The 22,533-nt window shown below is 53.0% G+C and overlaps 1 protein-coding gene across 1 annotated transcript; it reads left to right on the forward strand.

The window, feature by feature from the left end:
* Positions 1-2,728: 2,728 nt before the first annotated feature.
* On the forward strand, positions 2,729-21,795 carry CHPF (chondroitin polymerizing factor). Its single transcript, XM_038422543.2, has 3 exons — positions 2,729-6,943; positions 10,297-10,479; positions 18,629-21,795. The coding sequence occupies exons 1-3, from the start codon at positions 6,284-6,286 to the stop codon at positions 19,889-19,891; spliced, it is 2,106 nt and encodes a 701-aa protein (XP_038278471.1). The 5' UTR covers positions 2,729-6,283; the 3' UTR covers positions 19,892-21,795.
* Positions 21,796-22,533: the final 738 nt, after the last annotated feature.

Below are 22,533 nucleotides of genomic sequence, written 5' to 3' on the forward strand. Positions count from 1 at the left end.
CCTTAAAACCCTCTAAGGAAGGAGGTTCCACCACCTCCCTAGGGAACCCATTCCAGTGCTTCACGACCCTCCTAATGAAAACGTTTTTCCTAATATCAAACCTAGATCTTCCCCACTGCAAGCCTTCATCCTGTGTCCCGCGGCCCCTCATAGTACAGGGATTGGGGTGGTGGGAAGTGACCTTAAATGGGAGGCCTGGGGCAGGGGGAAGCCTCAGAACTGCTGCATTGGGCAAGGTCTGTTACAGAACCATGGTACAGCTGCCTCTGGACGTGAAGCGCAGGGTGATGCTGTGGGTCTGGGGGAGAAGTGCCTGGGCTGTGGCATGAAGCTTGTCCCTAGGGCAGTGGCCACTGTGGTCGTTCATGTTGGTGCAGCTTGCAGGCTGGCTTGGAGCAGTCAGTGGGGGCACCGTGGGGTAAGTGTGGGTCTCTGACTTGTTGCAGAAGAGGCCCTGAAGGGGTTGGGCTTCAGCTGTGGCTCAGCAGGGTGAGTGCTGCTGGCTGCCCAGACTGTGCTGCCTCCATCTGCTCAGTGTGACTGACTGGTTCATCCCTTTATTGGCCCTTCCAGGAGAGCGCAGGTCTCCGCTTGCTCTGGCTGCGCGGGAAGTCTTTCTGCAATAATAGTTTCCTTTGGGAGCAACCTGGCTGTGCACAGCCGCTGCTGGCTGAGCTGGCGGTGCCCCATTCCAGTGCTGCTCTGCATTCTCAGACTGTTCTTGCCCCAGTGCCTTGCCTTATCACAAAATGTTTCCTGGCCTGCAGGCCCCGCTCCTGGCGCCCATCCCATGGTTGACTTGTTCTGTCTATTAGGAAGCTTTTTCTCTTAGCTAATGTCAACTTGCCCTGTGATGGTTTGAGGTCATTCCACCTTGGGCTGCAATATCCCAGGCTAAGCAGGGTTGGGCCTGGTCAGTATTTGGATGGGAGGCCTTTGTGGACATCCAGGTGCTACAGAGAGCAGGGTGAGTGGCTGTAGGAGGCACTCTCCCCTCTGAGTGAGTGCTAACCGCAGGAGGGCACTATGGGGCACTGTAGCTGCTGGGGATACTGTTGTTCAGAGAAGATGCAGACCGTTGTAGACATGCAGGAGCGATGGAATTGCTGCGGCAGCAGTACACTGATGTGAATTAGGTTAACTTAATTATGTAGTGTAGACATGGCCTCGGGCTTTTCTAGTAGCAGCTGTCAATGCATTTGGTGAAGCTAGCTCAGCACTCTGCCCCTTTCCCTTCGTTGTGGGATCTGCTTGACACACATGCAGCCTAAACTTTCGCTGCTGCTCCTGTTCCCTGGGAGCAAGTCTTCTGGTCTCCCCCCCCCCCCCCCCGCTGCAGAGCAACCCCCGGACGCTGTGCCTTCACCCTCTCCTTCCCATTGTGCTGCCCCCAGGTGCTTGGCACTCTGGGAAATGAGCCAGCTCTGCTGGTGCAGCAGGGGAAAGGTTTGGTGTGAGGGAGCCTAGCACGGCCCTGCTCCAAGGGAGGCCTCTCTGGAGAGGAGCCTCTGGTTCTGTCAGTTCCTGTCACCTGCAAAGGGTGCGTATAGAATTGCCTCTGCCTGATTCTCAGTCATGCACCTTTCTGTCTGCTCCCATCTGTTCCTTGATCTCTCCTGGCTGGGTACCCTGCTGCCCCAGGAAAGCTATCTCTCTTTTGTTACTTCTTGGGCCTAGCTGCTCTTTGGATGTTCTTCTCTGGGCTCCGAGTTTCTGGTTTCCCTCCCTCTCCTGCTGTTCACAGGGTCCACCTTGATCTGAGTGCAGCTTCCCTTGCCCTCCTCCTCCAGAAAGTGATCCAGCCTTGGCACAGGGGCATGAGCTGGTCCCTGGGCTCAGCACTTGGCAGTGCTGGAGTCCCGGCAGGGTGCAGCACAGAGCGCCCAGGGAGCGGGCCAGTGAATGAGCCCTGTTGTCCCCTGGAGGAGGCGAAGGGGCTGGAAGTGGAGGGGCTGAATGAAGCCAGTGTGTGGGAGGCAGCAGCACGGGGTTGTTTCCTGCTTCTTGACTGCACTGCATTGATTAAAATCCAAGAGTGATGTGAGAATCATGCAGCTCTGGCTGGCACTGCTGTGAGTGGGGCTGGGTCCCTCAGCAGCCAGCACTGAGACCAGCTCCCTCACACCCTCTTCACAGGCTTCAGGTGCCTTTCATGCTGGTGCTGCCTTCCCACGTTTGGGCCCTGGGCCCTCTCTGGGTCAGGTGGGCTGGGCTTAGGAGCTGAAATCCTCCTGCTTGGAGAACAGCAGAGGCCCTAGAATCATAGAATAACAGGGTTGGAAGGGACCTCAGGAGGTCATCTAGTCCAACCCCCTGCTCAAAGCAGGACCAATCCCCAGTTTTTGCTCCAGATCCCTAAATGGCCCCCTCAAGGATTGAACTCACAACCCTGGGTTTAGCAGGCCAATGCTCAACCCACTGAGCTATTCCTCCCCCCCTGATTGGGTGGGTGCTTGGGGAGAGCAGAGTCCAGCTCTTCCCCCCTGTCCCATGGGCAGGAAGGGGCTGTCCGTGACTCACTCCGCAGGAGTGGGTCTCTGATCTCTCCCTCAGTCCTGGTGCTGCATGGGCAGTGGGGTGCCGGTGCTCGTCTCTTTTGAGCTATAGGACTGTGACTTGTGATAGTTCACTCCTGTGTAAGGAATGGGTCTCCTAGCAAGGGGGAGCTACAGCAAAGCAGGTACCTGGGTGGTAGGGGGCGGGAAATGCATGGGGCAGGGGCAGCAGAATGGGGACTCTGGGAACTTGCTGTGTGTGGCCGCTCCTGGAGCGCTGAGATCCTTTCCATGGGCAAAAAGCTGTCCTGGAGCTGGGATTCCTGCCTGAATTGTGGGCTTAGTGGTGAGGAGGTGCCATTGCTGCTGGGCTGTGGGTAGAGCCCTTCCCCTCCCTGCATCTCATCGGGGGTCTGCCAACATCTTCCCACCAAGCAGACCGGGTCCCATCCCTAGCTGCCCCTTCTCTGCTGCAGCAAGTTCAGGCCTCTCGGCCTCACCTCCTTTGGGGCTCTTCCCTGCCTCATGTTCATCACACCTCTGCTGCACCAGCCTTACCTGCTGCATCTTGCAGAACCTCTCCTCGCCCTGACCTGTGTGGCATCCTCCCGCCAGTGGTGCAGTTGCCCTGTCATGGGCTTGCCAGTTGGTGTGAGCCATGTGGCAGCCAGGAGAGCTGGGTTAATAGGTTTGGGACACTTGAGCTGTGCCCTGGGGAGCCTCATGCTACTGCCACTCTGCCCCATTGCATACCCAGCTGTCTGATTAGACTGAGCTCTCTGGGGCAGGGCCCACCTGGCTCTGGGTCTGCGCAGCCCAGGTGCACTAATTGGGGCGCTCTCTGCAGCCATCCATAAGGGACAGCCCCCCAGCTGAGTGGGTGGGGCCATGGAGCTGTGTCCCAACCTTGCCCCTGCCTGAGTGGGGCTGGCTGGTGTGCAGGGCCTGCTGGAATCGGGCACGTAGGCCTGTCCCTTAGCAATGCCCCAGGGCTGGTGGTGGGCTGTCCTGGAGCTTGCCCTAGGCCTTGTGTCTGCCCTGGCATGTGCGCCATTGAATGTGGGAGCCCTGGTGTGGTGACCAGGGGGCAGCTATGCTGCATGTACATGCCCTATCCAGAGATTCTCCTGGACTGCCCCAAGTTGCCTACAGGAAACTTCTGCACCCACCAAGGCCTGTGGGGTGGGGGTCTCCATCCCAGGACATGCAGCTGCTTTGCTCCACTCAAGTTGCATCCAGCTCCCCTCCCAAGAAGGATTTGTTCGGGGTGCTGTTGTGCCCTGTCGGTGAGGGAGCATATCCCACCCCTCCTGCAGTCCAGTAGGCTCTGCATAGCGGCTCCCCAACACAGATGGGGACCTGGCTTAGGCCCTTCCCCCAGGCACAGTTGTGGGATGCAGTGTGTGTCACAGGCCAGGCTCGTGGCGGCAGCGGGAAGCCTGGGTGAGTAGTGGTTGGGTTGGTTCTGCCTCGGCCCATGGTGTCTCTGTTGCCCTGCGTGTGGGAGGGAAGGAGAAGTGTGGTCAGCAAACTCCCTTTCCCTCAACCCATGACATGCCCCGGGGCCACCCAGTGCAGAGCTGAGAGGACACATGCTCACACTCCTTATCCTGCTTCTGTGTGGGGGATTAGGAATTAGCCTCTTTAGAGCACCATATGGCTGCTGGAGCTGCAGATGCCTGGGATGTCCCCTGCACAGAGGAGGGGGTTCCGGAGGACCAGAGAGGCCCATCCGAAGGCTGGCTGTCAGCTATTCTGGTCTGAATAGGTTTTGTACTGTACTTGTCCCTGCAGCATCTGGGCCTCTTCCAGTGGAGCATTCAGCCAAGTGACTCAACGTCTGCCACGTGTTCGTTCTCTTCTCCGCTCCCCAAAGGAAGGGGAACGTGCTGCGGGGAGTCTGGATTTGGGTCTATTTTTATAATATAAATGTGCCTGTTGCTATGTGTGCATTAGAGGAGGCAGGTCGAGAAAACATGCCTGATGCTTGGAGGCTTGTGAAAGTCCTTAGTTCATGGGGTTCTGCTGGGGTTCCCCATAACCTAGGATGTCCCCTTCACTTACCTCTGCCCCAGCTATTTACCCCTGCAATCATAGAATCATAGAATATCAGGATTGGAAGGGACCTCAGGAGGTTCTAGTCCAACTCCCTGCTCAAAGCAGGACCAATCCCCAACTAAATCATCCCAGCCAGGGCTTTGTCAAGCCTGTCCTTAAAAACTTCTAAGGAAGGAGATTCCACCACCTCCCTAGGTAACACATTCCAGTGTTTCACCACCCTCCTAGTGAAAAGTTTTTCCTAATATCCAACCTAAACCACCCCCACTGCAACTTGAGACCATTATTCCTTGTTCTGTCATCTGCTACCACTGAGAACAGTCTAGATCCATCCTCTTTGGAACCCCCTTTCAGGTAGTTGAAAGCAGCTATCAAATCCCCCCTCATTCTTCTCTTCCGCAGACTAAACAATCCCAGTTCCCTCAGCCTCTCCTCATAAGTCATGTGTTCCAGTCCCCTCATCATTTTTGTTGCCCTCCGCTGGACGTTTTCCAATTTTTCCACATCCTTCTTGTAGTGTGGGGCCCAAAACTGGACACAGTACTCCAGATGAGGCCTCACCAATGTCGAATAGAGGGGAACGATCACGTCCCTCGATCTGCTGGCAATGCCCCTACTTATACATCCCAAAATGCCATTGGCCTTCTTTGGAACAAGGGCACACTGTTGACTCATATCCAGCTTCTCATCCACTGTAACCCCTAGGTCCTTTTCTGCAGAACTGCTGCTGAGCCATTCGGTCCCTAGTCTGTAGCGGTGCATGGGATTCTTCCGTCCTAAGTGCAGGACTCTGCACTTGTCCTTGTTGAACCTCATCAGATTTCCTATTGGTGCCATGACGTTCTCTGTGGGGAGGGGATCTCCATACTTGGCACTGAAGCGGAGACCCGGTGAGGGCACGTATTGGGTATCTGTGCTGAGGCTGTCTCTCTGTGCCGGACTGATGTGGGGGATCATTGGCTGACCCTGCACCAGTGTGGGAGTCCTGGGGGTCTCAGACGCAGGAGGGGCCCCTGCAGGCGTGGCCTAATAGGCAGAGCACTGGACTGGGACACAGGAGCTCTGGGTTCTCTTCCTGGCTCTGCTACTGGCCTGCTGGGTGTTCTGGGGCCAGTCATTGCCCATCCCTATGATGGGATTGGTGACGCTGACGTCCTTCGTGAACTGCTTTGAGAGCTGTGCAGCAAATGTGTCAGACAGGAGCAGGGCTAGCCAGGGCGGCGATCTCTGCAACGGGAGAAGGTAGCGAAGGGCAGGAGCAGGGCTAGCCAGGGCAGCGTGCTCTGCAATGGGAGAAGCTGGCGAAGGGCAGCCGAGGTCACAGCCACGTTGGGGACTGCGGGAGGGGTTCTGCACCGGGATGGGGCTGTGAGACAGGGTAGCTTGCTGGTGATGTGAGGGGATGCAATGAGGGAGAGGGCTTGTGGCTCCTGCTGGTGACTTGCTGTGTATCCCACCCCACCCAGCCCCTGCCTCTCGCTCCCCAGCCCTTGCCCTGAATCTGTCCTGCCCTCTGCCCTGGAAGGAGCCCTGCTGGGCAGAGATGGGGATAGCTGATCATCACCTACCCCTCTGCCCCCCACCCCTGCATCTCTGCAAGCTTCCCCACAGCACTGCCTGGCCTGAATCCAGCCCTACTCAATGGCTCAGACGCAGCTCATCTGTGGTTTGGGGAGAGACACAGAAATCCAGAGCTGTGCCTGGATGCTGTGACTCGTGGGATTAGCCCTATGGGGCTCAGGGGCAGGTCTGAGCCTGGCTGGCTGGTGGCAAGTTCCCTGGGGTGGGGAAAAGGCTCCCTCACGTGCGCTCTCTGCCCTTCCAGGACGCGGTACATCAGTACGGAGCTGGGCATCCGGCAGCGGCTCTTTGTGGGTGTGCTCACCTCCAAGAGCACACTGAACACGCTGGCTGTGGCTGTGAACCGCACGCTGGGGCATCGGTTGGAGCGGCTGGTGTACTTCACGGGCACGCGGGGCCGCAAGGTGCCTCATGGCATGACGGTGGTGACGCATGGCGATGAGCGGCCCATCTGGAATATGTACCAGACCGTCAAGTACATGCTGGACCACTACGTAGGCGACTTCGACTGGTTCTACCTGGTGCAGGACGACACCTACACCGAGGCTCATCGCGTCAGCCGCCTGGTGGCCCACCTCAGCATCGACACCCTCCTCTACCTGGGCCGGCCTGAGGAGTTCATTGGGGGCGACACCGAGGGGCGCTACTGCTACGGTGGCTTCGGCTACCTGCTATCCCACAGCCTGCTGCTGCGCCTGCAGCCGCACCTGGAGAACTGCCGTAACGACATCCTGAGCGCCCGACCCGACGAGTGGCTGGGGCGCTGCATCATCGACTACACGACCATCAACTGTGTGGAGGAGCATGAGGTCAGAGCGCCCCGCCACACTGGCCCCCTGCCCCATACTGACCCCCTCCCCCAGTCAACCTCCACCCCCCACACTGGTCCCCATGAACCTGCCCTCTTGCCCCAATCAACCCCCACCCCTCCATTGGCCCTCTGTCCCCATCAATTCCCACACTGACCCCACCCTCTGTCCCCCTGCCCCAATCAACCTCCACCCCCCACATTGGCCCCCTCCACCCCATCAACCCTCATCCCCTCATGGTTCCCCTGCCTCTCTTTCCCCCACACTGACCTCTCCACCCTGTGATGGGTTTATCCCAGGGTGTCGCCTGGAACTGGGGTACCACTGTGCCCACCTGACCTACCAGCCTGGGCTCCCTTTACACTATACTGCTGTGCAGCCTGCCAAGTTGCCCCCCCCCCCCCCGCCAGGCTTCAGACTGCACGTTGCCAGCACACGCACAGGTAGGGACACACCCAGCTGCTGAAACACTCAGATGCTGAAATCAGTTCTGCATGGGAAGGATCGGCTAAGGGACTGCGCAGTACTCAAGTGAACACCCCCCTCTAGAGGGTAAACCCAAAAATATAAAGTCTTGCACTGCACAGAGATTTGTGCAGTGTGAGCTCATGAAATTCGCCCCCTTCCTCAATGTGGAGAGGAATATACACAGCTTTATGCCCCATGTATAATTTCCACACACTGGTTTTAGACCAAACAAAAACAAGTTTATTAACTACAAAAGCTAGATTTTAAGTGATTATAAGGGATAGCAAATGGATCAAAGCAGATTACTTAGCAAATAAAACAAAAATGCAATCTAAGCTTAATATACTAAAGAAATTGGATATGAGTAGCAAATTCTCACTCTAAGGGTGTGTCATAAATATAAAGGGAAGGGTAAACGTCTTTAAAATCCCTCCTGCCCAGAGGAAAAACCCTTTCACTTGTAAAGGGTTGAGAAGCTAGGATAACCTTGCTGGCACCTGACCACAATGACCAATGAGGAGACAAGATACTTTCAAAGCTGGAGGGAGGGAGAAACAAAGGGTCTGTCTGTCTGTGTCATGCTTTTGCCGGGGAAGAAACTGAATGCTTTTTTCATTGTACTGAAGATCCAAGGGTTTGGGTCTGTGGTCATCTATGCAAATTGATGAGGATTTTTATCAAGCCTTCCCCAGGCATGGGAGTGCAAGGTTTTGGTGAGGATTTTGGTGGGAAAGAGGTTTCCAAACAACGCTTTCCCAGTAAACCCAATCAAACGTTTGGTAGTGGCAGTGGAAGTCCAAGGACAAAGGGTAAAATAGTTTGTACCTTGGGGAAGTTTTATCCTAAGCTGGTAAAAGTAAGCTTAGGAGGTTTTCATGCAGGTCCCCACATCTGTATCCTAGAGTTCAGAGTGGGGAAGGAACCTTGACAGGGTATGTCTACACTTGCAGAGTTTTTGCGCTGTAAGTTTCATCAGTGATAGGGAACGGTGAAAGAAAAGCGCTGGTTTGTGTACTCACTTAATTCCTCAGGCATCAGAGTGTTTACACTAGCAGCACTTCCATCACCGATGAGAGCAGCACTGTAGGGCAGCTATCCCACAGTGCAGCTCTCTCGATAGGCCTTGTGGGAAGGGGGGGTGAGCAGAAGGCATTCTGGGTCTCTGCTCAGTGCCCTGTGCTGCCCTGCTTCATGTCCCAGCAGCACCATTACTTCCTTGTTTCTTTCCTGGCATTTTTTTAAACCCCCCAACCACTGTCTGGCTGCTTTCCCCGCCACATCTACAAGCAAAGGGAAAGGGAGTTTCAAACTTCCTGGGGCTTACGTGGGGAGGGGCGGACGTCCCTTTACCTGGCGTCAGAGCAGTGGAGATGCTGGCCAAAGTGGTCACTTTTGGAACTGTGGCATATCCTCCGGAGGACAAAAGGTGTTTACACAGGTTGAACGTGTTTTCACTTTCACAACAGCACAAAAAGAACAGTGGATAGAGCTGTATGCCTCTCGTGAAGGTGGTTTTCTTTTTGTGATGAAACTTTTGAATTTCACCGCAAAAAGTCATTAACAAGTGTAGACACTCCTGCAGTTTTAGCGCAAAAAAGGGACTTTTTGTGCTTTAAATGGCAAGTGTAGACTTGATCTTAATGTTTTTAGACTGTTTGCGGAGATTCTTGAGGGTAAACTGCACTTGCGTGCAGCTTAAAACTCAAGGTATTCCTTTCACAGACTAGAAATCCCTCTAGCTTGGGTTCAGCCCTTCCCCCCCACAGTTCAGTCCTTGTTTCTCAGGTGTTTCCAGCAATCTTCTTGGGTGGGGAGTCAACGAAGGACCATTGATGGTGTCACTCCCCTGCCTTAAATAGCTTTTGCATATAGTAGGAACCCTGTGTCTCCCAGGTTTAGTTTCCACGCCTGTCAGTGGGAGAACACTGGTATTCCAAGATGAAGTTCAGTTCCAGGTGACTTGGTCGCATGTCTCTATAGAGCCATAGGAGCCATAACTTGGAGGAAAAAAGAAAAGCAGTACTTGTGGCACCTTAGAGACTAACAAATTTATTAGAGCATAAGCTTTCGTGAGCTACAGCTCACTTCATCGGATGCATTTGGTGGAAAAAACAGAGGATAACTTGGAGGCTGTTTGTAGTGTCCTCAGAAAGGCTCCCCAGTGGGAGATTAGCACTTCTAAGACCTATTGTTCTTCCTAATGGCCCTTCCCAGTCTGCCATCTGGACTGATTGCATTCTACCCAGTGGGCATTCCCCAGGTGTAAACACATTTGTAATGGATACATAGACAATATTCCTAACTTCAGATACCAACATGATGCTTGCATACAAGTAGGATAATCAGAGTCAGTGAATCAGAACCTTTTCAGTGACATCTCACATGCCCTGTCTTGCATAAAATACATCCTTGTTATGCCATAATCATATAATCATAATAATAATATGAAGAATATAGGGCATAATGCCACACGCCCCATCTCACTTCCATATTGACCTCCTGCCCCCATCAACCCACACTCCCCACATTGGACCCCTCCATCCCATCATCTGCATAAAGGAACAAGAGATGAGAGCAATCTCCCAACTAGCCCCCATCCCTCCACCCTATCTACCCCCCACTGATCCTCTGTGGGGAGAAGCTTAAGGTGAAATTGAACCTCCTGCTATTTCCTCACTGACCCGCAACTTCCACCCCCCATTAACCTTAACTCCACTTAATGAACTATATGGAGGAGCACAGTCTCCCCTCTCCCCAAGCAATTAGGGATTGGGATGTGATGTAGGGCAGGCATTACCCTAGCTCAAGGCCTGCGGTACCAGTACTCAGAGCAGGGATTAGGGTGTGATTTGGGGCAAGCATTACCCCCTCTCTCTCCGGTTCAGGGCCTGCGGTACCAGTACTTTGAGCTAGGGAAGAATACTGACCCGGAGCGGGAGAGCGACCCCCGTTTTCAGAGCGCGTTCACTGCCCATCCCGTGCTCGACCCCGTCCAGATGTACAGGTTGCACAAGCACTTTGCCCAGGTGGAGCTTGAGAGGACCTACCAGGAGATCCAGCAGCTCCAGGTGAGGCCTGGCCCTGGGGGAGGGGGAGTGTAGAGGGGACGGGTCCAGAGCTCTGAGTCAGATGAGCAGGGAGCAGCCTGGCTATGGCTTGGGTCACCTTGCCCCCCCAGGGAGGCTTCCCATTTCAATCTCAGTCTGCTTTACCTGCCTTAATGAGACAGCCAGAACACAGAATCCCCCCAGCCTGTGCCCTGGCACAGGGGTCAGGCATCTTCCTTCATCTTCTGTGCTGGTGATTGACTCCGGCAGAGACGGTTCTGCCAGGAGAATGGGCCTGCCAGGGTGGCGGAGCTTGCTGTCTGCGGGCAGTTACTCTGGTAGATCTGGGCTGGCCTGATCTCTGAGCCCAGCCTTGCACTATTGCCCAGCTCAAGTGCACCTACTGCTCGCTGCCTTTCTCCTGCAGGATTTCATCAGTTTATTTCTTTTAAAGGCAGAAAGGACCCCTGTGTTGGAGGTTATGCTCTGACCTGCATAACACAGACCGAGAACTTCCTCAAAACAGTCCCTGGCTGAACTAGAGCAGATCTTCTAGAAAATGTCTAGTCTTGATTTTAAAAAATTCCAGTGGTAGGGAATTTTCCATGACCCTTGGTAAACTGTTCCAATGGCTAATTGCTGTCCCTTAAAAACATGCACCCTATTTCTAGTCTGAATTTGTCTAGCTTCAACTTCCAGCCTTTGGATCATGTTAGAGCTTTCTCTGCTAGATTGAAGAACCTTCTACTGTCAAATTTCTGTTCCCCATGTAGGTACTTGTAGACATGATCAAGACACCCTTTAACCTTCTCTTTGTTAAGCTAAATAGATTGAGCTCCTTGAGCTGTCACTATAAGGCAGGTCTTCCAATCTGTTAATCATCCTTAAAAAGAAAAGGAGTACTTGTGGCACCTTAGAGACTAACAAATTTATTTGAGCATAAGCTTTCGTGAGCTACAGCTCACTTCATCGGATGCATTTGGTGGAAAATACAGAGGGGAGATTTATATACACACACGGAGAACATGAAACAATGGGTTTATCATACACACTGTAAGGAGAAAGAAAAGGAGTACTTGTGGCACCTTAGAGACTAACAAATTTATTAGAGCATAAGCTTTCGTGAGCTACAGCTCACTTCATCGGATGCATCCGATGAAGTGAGCTGTAGCTCACGAAAGCTTATGCTCTAATAAATTTGTTAGTCTCTAAGGTGCCACAAGTACTCCTTTTCTTTTTGCGAATACAGACTAACACGGCTGCTACTCTGAAAACTGTAAGGAGAGTGATCACTTAGAATGAGCCATCACCAGCAGCAGGGTGGGGAAGGGAGGAAAACCTTTCATGGCGACAAGCAAGGTAGGCTATTTCCAGCAGTTAACAAGAACATCTGAGGAACAGTGGGGGGTGGGGTGGGGTGGGGTGGGGGGGAGAAATAACATGGGGAAATAGTTTACTTTGTGTAATGACTCATCCATTCCCAGTCTCTATTCAAGCCTAAGTTAATTGTATCCAGTTTGCACATTAATTCCAATTCAGCAGTCTCTCGCTGGAGTCTGTTTTTGAAGTTTTTTTGTTGAAGGATAGCTACCCTCAGGTCTGTAATCGAGTGACCGGAGAGATTGAAGTGTTCTCCAACTGGTTTTTGAATGTTATAATTCTTGATGTCTGATTTGTGTCCATTTATTCTTTTACGTAGAGACTGTACAGTTTGACCAATGTACATGGCAGAGGGGCATTGCTGGCACATGATGGCATATATCACATTGGTAGATGCGCAGGTGAACGAGCCTCTGATAGTATGGCTGATGTGATTGGGCCCTATGATGGTGTCCCCTGAATAGATATGTGGACAGAGTTGGCAACGGGCTTTGTTGCAAGGATAGGGTCCTGGGTTAGTGGTTCTGTTGTGTGGTGTGTGGTTGCTGGTGAGTATTTGCTTCAGGTTGGGGGGCTGTCTGTAAGCAAGGACTGGCCTGTCTCCCAAGATCTGTGAGAGTGATGGGTCCTCCTTCAGGATAGAATTGTATCACCAATGGATTGTAGTTTCCTCACGAAGTCAGTGGTGATCTTCCTAAAAACACCATCCTAGCCACTATGGATGTAGAAGCCTCTACACCAACATTCCACACAAAGATGGACTACAAGCAGTCAGGAACAGTATCCCTGATAATGTCATGACTAACCTGGTGGCTGAACTTTGTGACTTTGTCCTCACCCGTAACTATTTCACGTTTGGGGACAATGTATACCTTCAAATCAGCAGAACTGCGATGGGTACCCGCATGGCCCCACAGTATGCCAACATTTTTATGGCTGACTTAGAACAACGCTTCCTCAGCTCTCGTCCCCTAATGCCCCTACTCTACTTGCGCTACATTGATATCTTCATCATCTGGACCCATGGAAAAGAAGCCCTTGAGGAATTCTACCATGATTTCAACAATTTCCATCCCACCATCAATCTCAGCCTGGACCAGTCCACACAAGAGATCCACTTCCTTGACACTATGGTGCTAATACGTGATGGTCACATAAACACCACCCTATATCGGAAACCTACTGACTGCTATTCCTACCTACATGCCTCTAGCTTTCATCCAGATCATACCACACGATCCATTGTCTACAGCCAAGCTCTACGATACAACCGAATTTGCTCCAACCCCTCAGACAGAGACAAACACCTACAAGATCTCTATCAAGCATTCTTACACCTACAATACCCACCTGCTGAAGTGAAGAAACAGATTGACAGAGCCAGAAGAGTACCCAGAAGTCACCTACTACAGGACAGGCCCAACAAAGAAAATAACAGAACGCCACTAGCCGTCACCTTCAGCCCCCAACTAAAACCTCTCCAACGCATCATCAAGGATCTACAGTCTATCCTGAAGGACGACCCATCACTCTCACAGATCTTGGGAGACAGGCCAGTCCTTGCTTACAGACAGCCCCACAGCCTGAAGCAAATACTCACCAGCAACCACACAACAGAACCACTATCCCAGGAACCTATCCTTGCAACAAAGCCGGTTGCCAACTCTGTCCACATATCTATTCAGGGGACACCATCATAGGGCCCAATCACATCAGCCACACTATCAGAGGCTCGTTCACCTGCGCATCTACCAATGTGATATATGCCATCATGTGCCAGCAATGCCCCTCTGCCATGTATATTGGTCAAACTGGACAGTCTCTACATAAAAGAATAAATGGACACAAATCAGACGTCAAGAATTATAACATTCAAAAACCAATTGGAGAACACTTCAATCTCTCCGGTCACTCGATTACAGACCTGAGGGTAGCTATCCTTCAACAAAAAAACTTCAAAAACAGACTCCAGCGAGAGACTGCTGAATTGGAATTAATGTGCAAACTGGATACAATTAACTTAGGCTTGAATAGAGACTGGGAATGGATGAGTCATTACACAAAGTAAACTATTTCCCCATGTTATTTCTCCCCCCCACCCCCACTGTTCCTCAGATGTTCTTGTTAACTGCTGGAAATAGCCTACCTTGCTTGTCGCCATGAAAGGTTTTCCTCCCTCTTTCCCCCCCCCCCCCCCCGCTGCTGGTGATGGCTCATCCTAAGTGAGCACTCTCCTTACAGTGTGTATGATAAAACCCATTGTTTCATGTTCTCTGTGTGTGTATATAAATCTCCCCTCTGTTTTTTCCACCAAATGCATCCGATGAAGTGAGCTGTAGCTCACGAAAGCTTATGCTCAAATAAATTTGTTAGTCTCTAAGGTGCCACAAGTCCTCCTTTTCTTTTTGCGAATACAGACTAACACGGCTGCTACTCTGAAACCTGTCTTAATCATTCTTGTGGCTGTTCTCTGAACCCTCTCCAATTTATCAACACCCTTGAATTGTGGACACTGGAATTGGACACAGGATTCCCCCAGCCATTGCACCATTGCTGAATACAGAGGTAGTGTAATATCCCTTCTCCTACTTGATATTCTAAGGATGGCCTTAGCCCTTTTGGCCACAGCATCTCCCTGGGAACTCATGTTCAGCTGGTTATCCACCATGACCCGCTGCTTCCCCAGATACAGTCGCCCATTCTGTAAGTATGGCTACATTCTTTGTTCTTAGATGTATGTCTTTGCATTTGCCCATACTAAAAACACATTGTTTGCTTGCTCCCAGCTTACCAGGAAATCTAGGTCATTCTGTATTGATGACTTGTCTGTCTTCTTTATTTATTTTTCCCCCAGTCTCTGTCATCTGCATGTGATTTATCAGTGATTTTGTTTTTTCAAAGCCATTGATAAACATGCTAAATAGCATAGGACCATAAACTGTTCCCTGCAGGACCCCATTAGAAACATGCCAGCTCGATGATGATTTCCCATTTACAATTACATTTTGAGACCTAGTAGCCAGTCTTTAATCCATTTAATCTGTGGCCATGTTGATTTTTTTTTGTATCTTTCTAGTTTATTAATTGAGTTGTCACGTGGTGCCAAATCAAACCCTTTACAGAATTGTGTACAGTAACTCCTTGCTTAACGTTGTAGTTATGTTCCTGAAAAATGTGACTTTAAGCAAAATGATGTTAAGCGAATCCAGTTTCCCCATAAGAATTAATGTAAATGGGAATGTTAGATTCCAGGGAAATCTTTTTCACCAGACAAAAAACTAATATACACACACATGCGCGTGCGCACACACACACAGAGTAAGTTTTAAACAAACAATTTAATACTGTACATAGCAATGATGATTGTGAAGCTTGGTTGAGGTGGTGAAGTTAGAGGCTGGGATATATCCCAGGGAATGCCTTACTGCTAAATGATGAACTATCACTCGGCTGAGCCCTCAAGGGTTAACACATTATTGTTAATGTAGCCTCACACTCTACAAGGCAGCACGAATGGAGGGAGGGGAGACAGCGTGGCAGACAGAGAGACACACCCTGTGTGTGGGAGAGTGCAAGAGATGCGCATTGTCCCTTTATGTACGCTGACATCACTCGCTAAGTACATTGCCTTTTTAAGTACATCAGGAAGTTGAGACAGAAGCTGCGGCCAGCAAAGCTCTCCGTCCTGAGCGCTGTCTTGTCCCCACCCTGCTCTATATAGAGAAGGGGCAAGCGGGGGGCAGAAGTAGTGGGGAGGGGGACACCCTGACATTAGCTTCCCTCTTCCCCCGCCCTGCACAGCAAGCAGGAGGCTCCCGGGAGCAGCTCCAAGGCAGAGGGCAGGAGCAGCACAGGGCAGTGGGGGGAGGGACAGCTGAACTGCTGGCAATTGGTAGCCTGCTGGGTGGCTGCCACACAGGGAACTTAGGGGAGTGGGGAGCCGATGGGGGGCTGCCAGTCCACTCTGGTTCCAAGCCCCCAACAAGCTCGCGCCAACGGGCTGCTCTTCCTGCAAGCAGTGAACAAAGCAGGCGGAGGCCAAACAACGTTATTAGGGAACATTGCGCAACTTTAAACGAGCATGTTCCCTAATCGCTCATCAACGAAACAATGTTAACCGGGATGACTTTAAGTGAGGAGTTACTGTAGATGTAATATATTTACTTAGCTTTATCAACCAAGCTTGTAATCTCATAAAAAAAAGTCATGTTATTCTAACAAGATCTATTTTCCATAAACGCATGTTGAATGCCATTAATTATATTACCTTCCTTTAATTCTTTATTAATAGAGTCCTGTATCAGCTGTCCCATTATTTTGCCCAGGGCTGATGTCAGACTGATAGGCCTATAATTCCCCAGGCCATCCTGTTTACCCTTTTTGAATATTGACACACAATTCCCCAGGGTTCCATGACTCATTAAAAATCAACATTAATGGTCTGGAGACTTTCTGTGACAGCTCTTTTAAAACTCTTGAAGGCAGGTTATCCAGACCTGCTGATTTAAAAATGTCTGAATTTAATAGCTGCTGTTTACCATCTCTAGAGTTACTCATGGAATGGAAAGTGTTTGATCATCATGTGACATGATGACATCATCTGGCTTTTTTCCACCTCCAGAACAGAAATATTTATTGAATACTTCAGCTTTTTCGCATTATCATTGACAGTTCTATCATTTGCATCTAGTAATGGACCAACACCGTAGGTAGGGTTCCTTTTGGCTCTTGATATACTTTAAAACCCCTCCTTTTTATTGTCTGTAACTCTGCCGGGCGGGCTGGGATAGAGCTGCAAGTTGCTCTGGTAACAGGAATCCCGACTGGGCGTCCGTCTGTACCGAAGCCAGAGCTCTTGGCTGTGGCCTCGGGAGATAATGCCCTGGCCCCTGACCTTCCAGGTGCCTATGAATCCCCACAGCCCTACGGAGGCCCCTTTGAGTATCCCTGTTGTTAGTGTTTGACATGTAACAAATCCTGGAGCCCAGAGTAAGTACCTGGGACTGGAGAAAAGCCAACATGGCGCCAGCGTTTAAAACCCAACCTGCGATTGTGTATGGATGAATCACTGGTTTCGATGATAAAAGGTAACTGTTACCATGATACACCGAGACTCTGTAAGGCATGTTTTAGCCCCACATGGTGTTTCTGATTTAAACAAAAAAAAATTCAGCACTCCACAAAATCAATGCAGCCTGTCTGAAATGGATTAAAAACTGGTGAACAGATCTCCAGAAGTAGTCATAAATGAGAAATTGTCATCCACTGTGGGGTCTGTCTGTTGGGGTCCTGCAGGGCTCTGTTCTTGGCCCAGTGGTATTCAGTCTTTTTTCAGTGATGTGGAATTCAAATAAAATCACTGCTGGTAAAATCTGCAGATGACACAAATTGGTTGAGTTGTTAATAACGATGGGGACAGGTCTGTGACACAGACTGGCCTGGATCACTTGATAAGGTTGACTAACATTAACAACGTGTTTTAACACAGCCAAATGTGAGGTCATACACCTAGGAGAAAAGAATGTAGGTCACGCATATCCTGGAAAGCCGATACGTTGAACAGGATTTAGAGGTCACGGTAGGTAACCAATTGAACGTGAGTGCCCAGTGTAGTGCTGTAGCTAAATGGGCGAACGTGATCCTCAGCTGTATAAGCAGGGGAATGCCAAATGGAAGCAGGGAGGTGGTATTCCTTCTGTGTATGGTGTTAGACAGAGCAGTACTGCATCCTGTGTCCAGTTCTGGTGTCAACACTTCAAACAGAGTACTGGAAAAACAGGGGCTTGGAAAAGAGCTACAGAAAGGGTTTGAGATCTGAAAAGCTGCCTGACCACTAAGAGAGACTAAGGCGGCTCAATCTATTCAGTTCATGCAAAAGAAGGGCATGAAGTGGCTTGGCCATATGCACTGTACAAATACTGACACAGATAGATTTCTCCTGACCGAGTTCTCTAACCCAGCAGACAAGGCAGAGCGAGACCCAGTGGCTGGAGCTGAAGTGAGACCAATTCAGAGTAGAAATGAGGCACAAATGTTTAACGGGATGGGAAATTAACCACTGGCACAGGTCACCCAGGGACCAGACTGAGTTCTAAAAGTCCTACTCTAGCTCAGCCCGGAGGGAGAGGCTGGGTGCAGGAGTTGCTGGGGAGGGATTGTGGCCTTTGCTAAGCAGCATCTCCGACTGGGAGAGGGGGCCGGACCCTTCTGGCCTGTCTGTGAATTTGTAAATGTTATATGATGGTAGTGCCCACAGGCCTGCTCAGGATTGGGCCCCGTCATGCCAGGTGGGAATGGTCAGAGCCAGTCCCTGCCCTGAAGGGGTCAGCCTGAAGACCCAGGCTGAGGGGTGGAGGTGGGAGCCATGTCTGGGACAGCCGAGGGGTGGAGGTGGGAGTGGTGCAGGACAGCAGATGAGCTGGGGAGATTGGCCAACTAGCTGGAGTCACTGTAGGGTTTGTATAGTCTTGGGGAGAGCAGCCTTTGAATAGTCTCAGCTCCTTATAGTATGGGTTGGTGCTGCCATCTGATGGGGGAATGCATAGCTAACAGTGCATCCCTGTCCCCTGGAGTGACAAGGTGGGGGAGGTCACATCTTTTATTGGACCAACTTCGTCTGGTGCGAGAGATGCTTTCGAGCCACACAGAGCTCCCCTAGAAACTCTGAGATTTGGTAGGAAACCGGGGGTGACTGTGTGCCTGGGAGGAGCTAGGCCAAGCCATGGAGCGTTGGTGTGGGGGACTGGAAGGTGTCTTGTTCCTGCTTCTACTCCCCTCCCTCTTCGTGCAGCTGGAGATCCAGAACACCAGCAGCCTGTCTGCGGACGGAGACCATGGCGCCACGTGGCCCGTTGGCATCACACCCCCATTCCAGCCCAAGACACGCTTCGAGGTGCTGCGCTGGGACTACTTCACGGAGGAGCAGTTGTACTCATGCGTGGATGGCTCCCCCAAGTGTGAGCTGCGCGGTGTGGACACAGCTGATGTGGCCGACGTTGTGGCCATGGCCATGGAGGAGCTGAACCGCAAGTACCAGCCAGTGCTGCACATCCGCAAGCAGCAGCTGGTGAACGGGTATCGGCGCTTCGACCCCACACGGGGCATGGAGTACACGCTGGACCTGCAGGTGGAGGTGGTGACGCAGAAGGGGCACAGCCGCTCGGTCATCAAGCGCGTGCACCTGGTACGGCCCCTCAGCGAGGTGGAGATCATCCCCATGCCCTACGTGACTGAGGCCAGCCGCATCAACATCATCCTGCCGCTGACGGCGCATGACCGGGACCACGCTAGCCACTTCCTGGAGGTGTATGCGGTGGCCGCCTTCGAGAGCAGTGAGAATGCCGTGCTCACCTTCCTCTTCATCTACGACCCCTTTGAGGCCCAGCAGGTGGCACAGAACGACATCTTCGCCCCGGTCAAGGCCAGGATTGCCGAGTACGAGCGCAAGTACACGGAGGTGAAGATCCCCTGGATCAGCGTCAAGACAGACGCGCCCTCCCAGATCAAGGTCATGGACATCATTTCCAAGAAGCACCCCGTGGACACGCTTTTCTTTGTGGCCAGCGTGGACACCGAGGTCACCACCGACTTCCTGAACCGCTGCCGCATGAACACCATCAACAGCTGGCAGGTCTTCTTCCCCATCCACTTCCAGGGCTACAACCCGGCCATCGCCTACCACAACCAGGCGCCGCCTGCCGCCCTGGATCTGATGCGGGATGCTGGGCGCTTTGACCGAGACGTCTTCCAAGAGGCCTGCTTCTACAATGCTGACTACATGGCAGCACGCACCCGCATGGCAGGTGATGCGCAGGAGAACGAAGACATCTTGGAGACCCTGGAGATCTACGACATGTTCATCAAGTACTCCAGCCTGCACGTCTTCCGGGCCATGGAGCCTGCCTTGCTGCAGCGCTACCGGCAGCACCTCTGCAATCCCCGCCTCAGCGAGGAGATCTACCACCGCTGCATGCAGAGCAACCTGGAGGGGCTGGGCTCCCGCTCTCAGCTGGCCATGGTGCTTTTCGAACAGGAGCAGGGCAACAGCACCTGAGCTGCAGGAGGGGCTGGCTCAGCCAGCCTCCCCATGGCCTGCCCCACCTGCTCTGCTGGCTCTGGTTGTTCTCCCCCTCGTGGTGCAGCAGGCACTCTGCTGGCCCAAGGGGAAGCTCCCTGCAGACAATGGGCTGGATGGGGGCAGGGGAGTGTGGGGGATGGGCTCAGCCCATCTAGCTCTAGCCAGCTGGCACTGGCTGGGCTGGGGCGCAGATAGGGGACCTGTGATATCCTGGGCTGGGGAGACTCATCTGGGAGCTGGTTAGAGGATGCGGGGGGAGCCAGGCCGTCTGGGTTCTGATCCCAGCTCTGCTCTGTACCCTGTCTGGTCTCAGTGTCTCCTTTCCCGCTCTTTCCATGGGACAGTGATACTGAGCAGCCCCTGGGAGTGGGGTTTATGGGGGCTGGCACTTGTACTTGTCCTGACTTTGGGCTGGGCAGGGTCCCAGGGCAGGTCCAGGGTTAGCTCCGAAACCTCTGCTCCCATGAAATGGCCCTGGAAGGCTGAGAGTGACTCGTGGAGGAGGCTGGAAACTGCAGTGGGGCTGGGGGCCTCTCCCTGTCTCTTCCACACAGCGCGTCAGCCATGTTGGGGATGCCACCTCTTGGAGCAGCATGGACCCTCTGCTCCTGTGTGCACGGGATGCCTGGCCCTGCCTGCAGTGTGTAGCTTTGCCAGGCTTTGCGTGTTGGTGAGTCTGGGGCATTGATGTGGGTAGAGTGACTTGTGGGGTCAGGGCTGGCCATGTGACTCCATCCCACAGCAAGGTGCAGCACTCCCTGTCTCTTGCCCTCTGCCCCATAGACTTCACTGGCTCCAGTGGGCTGAGGCTCTATTCCCCCTCCCATGGCTGGCAGGGTGGGGGCTCCAGCCCTGGAGCATGTGGCTTTAAAGAGTAATTGCCTGGCTTTGCACCCCAGGTGCTGGCCACCTGGGATTGGAGGCTCTGAGAAGCCCGTTTGTTACAGTGTGGGGTGCTCCTGCCCTGTCACTCAGACCCTCACCCACGGAGTCCCTGGGGTGCCGCAGGGCAGGAGGGATTAGAGCTGCAGGCCCTAATGGGCCCGATCCAAGGCTCTGTGTCCCAGGGAGCTGAAGGTGCTGGCTGCTGCCGTGAGTTCCTGAAAGCGCAGTGTGGGCTCTGGGCAGCTGGAACCTGGTTAAACCTGCTGCTGTAGAGCGGGGGAGGGTTTCTCTGGTGCATATGGAGCAATAAGGCATTTAAGGTCAGTGCAGCGCAGCTCTGGCCATAACCCGCTGGCCTAAGCACTCCAGGCTTTGGGGGGAGGGAGGAAGCTTACAGGGCTCGGGCCCCAGGACGTGTGAGTGCAGGGAGGACCGGGGATCCCTCTATTCACTGGCTGTGTGCTGCTCCCCATGGGAAATATGACCCAGGTCGCTTTGGCCTCTGCAGTATTTTAATAGGACGGGAGGAGACTGCAGCCCTCGGATGAGAGCTTCCCATGGGAGGTTTGAGCTGTCACTGCTGCTGGCCAAGCAGGCTTGACTCAGCCGTCCCTGCTGGTGCTGTCACCCACGGGGCTCTCCAGGCCGCTGCTCGCAGGGCTGCATGAGGGGACGGGATCCTGTCCCCATTGGCCGCAGGCAGAGCCCTGTGCAGGGACATGTCTGCTGGAACGGGCCCTTCTCCGAGCAGGCATTGACTCCTGGCTTCTTCGTGGAGCTGTGCTCTCTGCACTGAGCATGCTGGGTGGGGTGGGTAATGCCTGGGTCTGACCCCAGTTAATGCTGCTGGGGCTGCCAGAAAGAACGGGACAGATGGGCTGCATTGTGCGTCTCCAAGGAGAAAGTGACAGAGGAGCCAGACTTGGCTCCAGGTTTATATTTAATGGCAGGGTTGGGTTATTGTGTTTACACTGCAATAAAACGGAAAGGACGAATTAGTCTGGCTGCGAATTCTTCACTGCTGGAGGGGTGGGCGGGGCAGCAGGTGCCAAAGGAGGGGAGAGAGAGACTTTTACCTGGGCGCCAGAGCTGGGCTCACAGAAGGGAACCGGGAGCACAATGAGGAAGGGGGGCCAGCACCTGGCTGGGGAGGGTCCCAGGGCAGGGCTGTCCCTCTTTTACGCTGTAGCTGAGGGGTGACTATGTGCCATGAGGTTGGGCAGTGATGCCCCTGTGTGCAGGTGGGCGGCTGTGCCATGAGTTCGGGTGCTGGTGCCCCCGTGTGCTGGTGAGCGGCTGTGGCTGTGCCGTGAGGTCGGGCGCTGGTGCCCCATGTGCTGGTGGGCGGCTGTGGCTGTGCCGTGAGGTTGGGCAGTGGTGCCCCCCGTGTGCTGCCTTGACGGGGGAGCCTTGGGGCTCTCTGCAGGAGACGGAGGCTGCTGCGCTCTGTCTGCTGGGGAGTTCTGGGTGCACAGGACGACAGGTCCGCTGCTTCTGGGCTGCCTTAGCACTTCTCCCTGAAGCCAGACTGGGGGAGCCACTCCCAGCCCATGCTCCGTTCTGGCTGTAATGGCCCCTCCTGGTGCTGGGATGGGCCCATCACCTCCCACTAGGCAGCTCAGCACTGGGTCGCTCCCCAGGCCCTGTTCTCTGTCCAGTCTAGTACAAAGCGCCCCGCTCACTGGGCCTCCGCCCCCAGCCCCTGGGGCTCAGCTTGTTCTCGCCGGGAGCCT

Source organism: Dermochelys coriacea, chromosome 11, assembly GCF_009764565.3.
Source record: "Dermochelys coriacea isolate rDerCor1 chromosome 11, rDerCor1.pri.v4, whole genome shotgun sequence".
NCBI classification, from domain to species: Eukaryota; Metazoa; Chordata; order Testudines; family Dermochelyidae; genus Dermochelys; species Dermochelys coriacea.

What these genes read in the sequence shown, in the direction of transcription:
- CHPF (XM_038422543.2), top strand. Translation starts at nt 6,284, where the DNA reads ATGGGGCTCAGGGGCAGGTCTGAGCCTGGCTGGCTGGTGGCAAGTTCC. An exon ending in ACTGTGTGGAGGAGCATGAG is followed by an intron (nt 6,944 to 10,296) that starts GTCAGAGCGCCC and finishes TCTCCGGTTCAG; the next exon opens with GGCCTGCGGTACCAGTACTT. An exon ending in AGGAGATCCAGCAGCTCCAG is followed by an intron (nt 10,480 to 18,628) that starts GTGAGGCCTGGC and finishes CTCTTCGTGCAG; the next exon opens with CTGGAGATCCAGAACACCAG.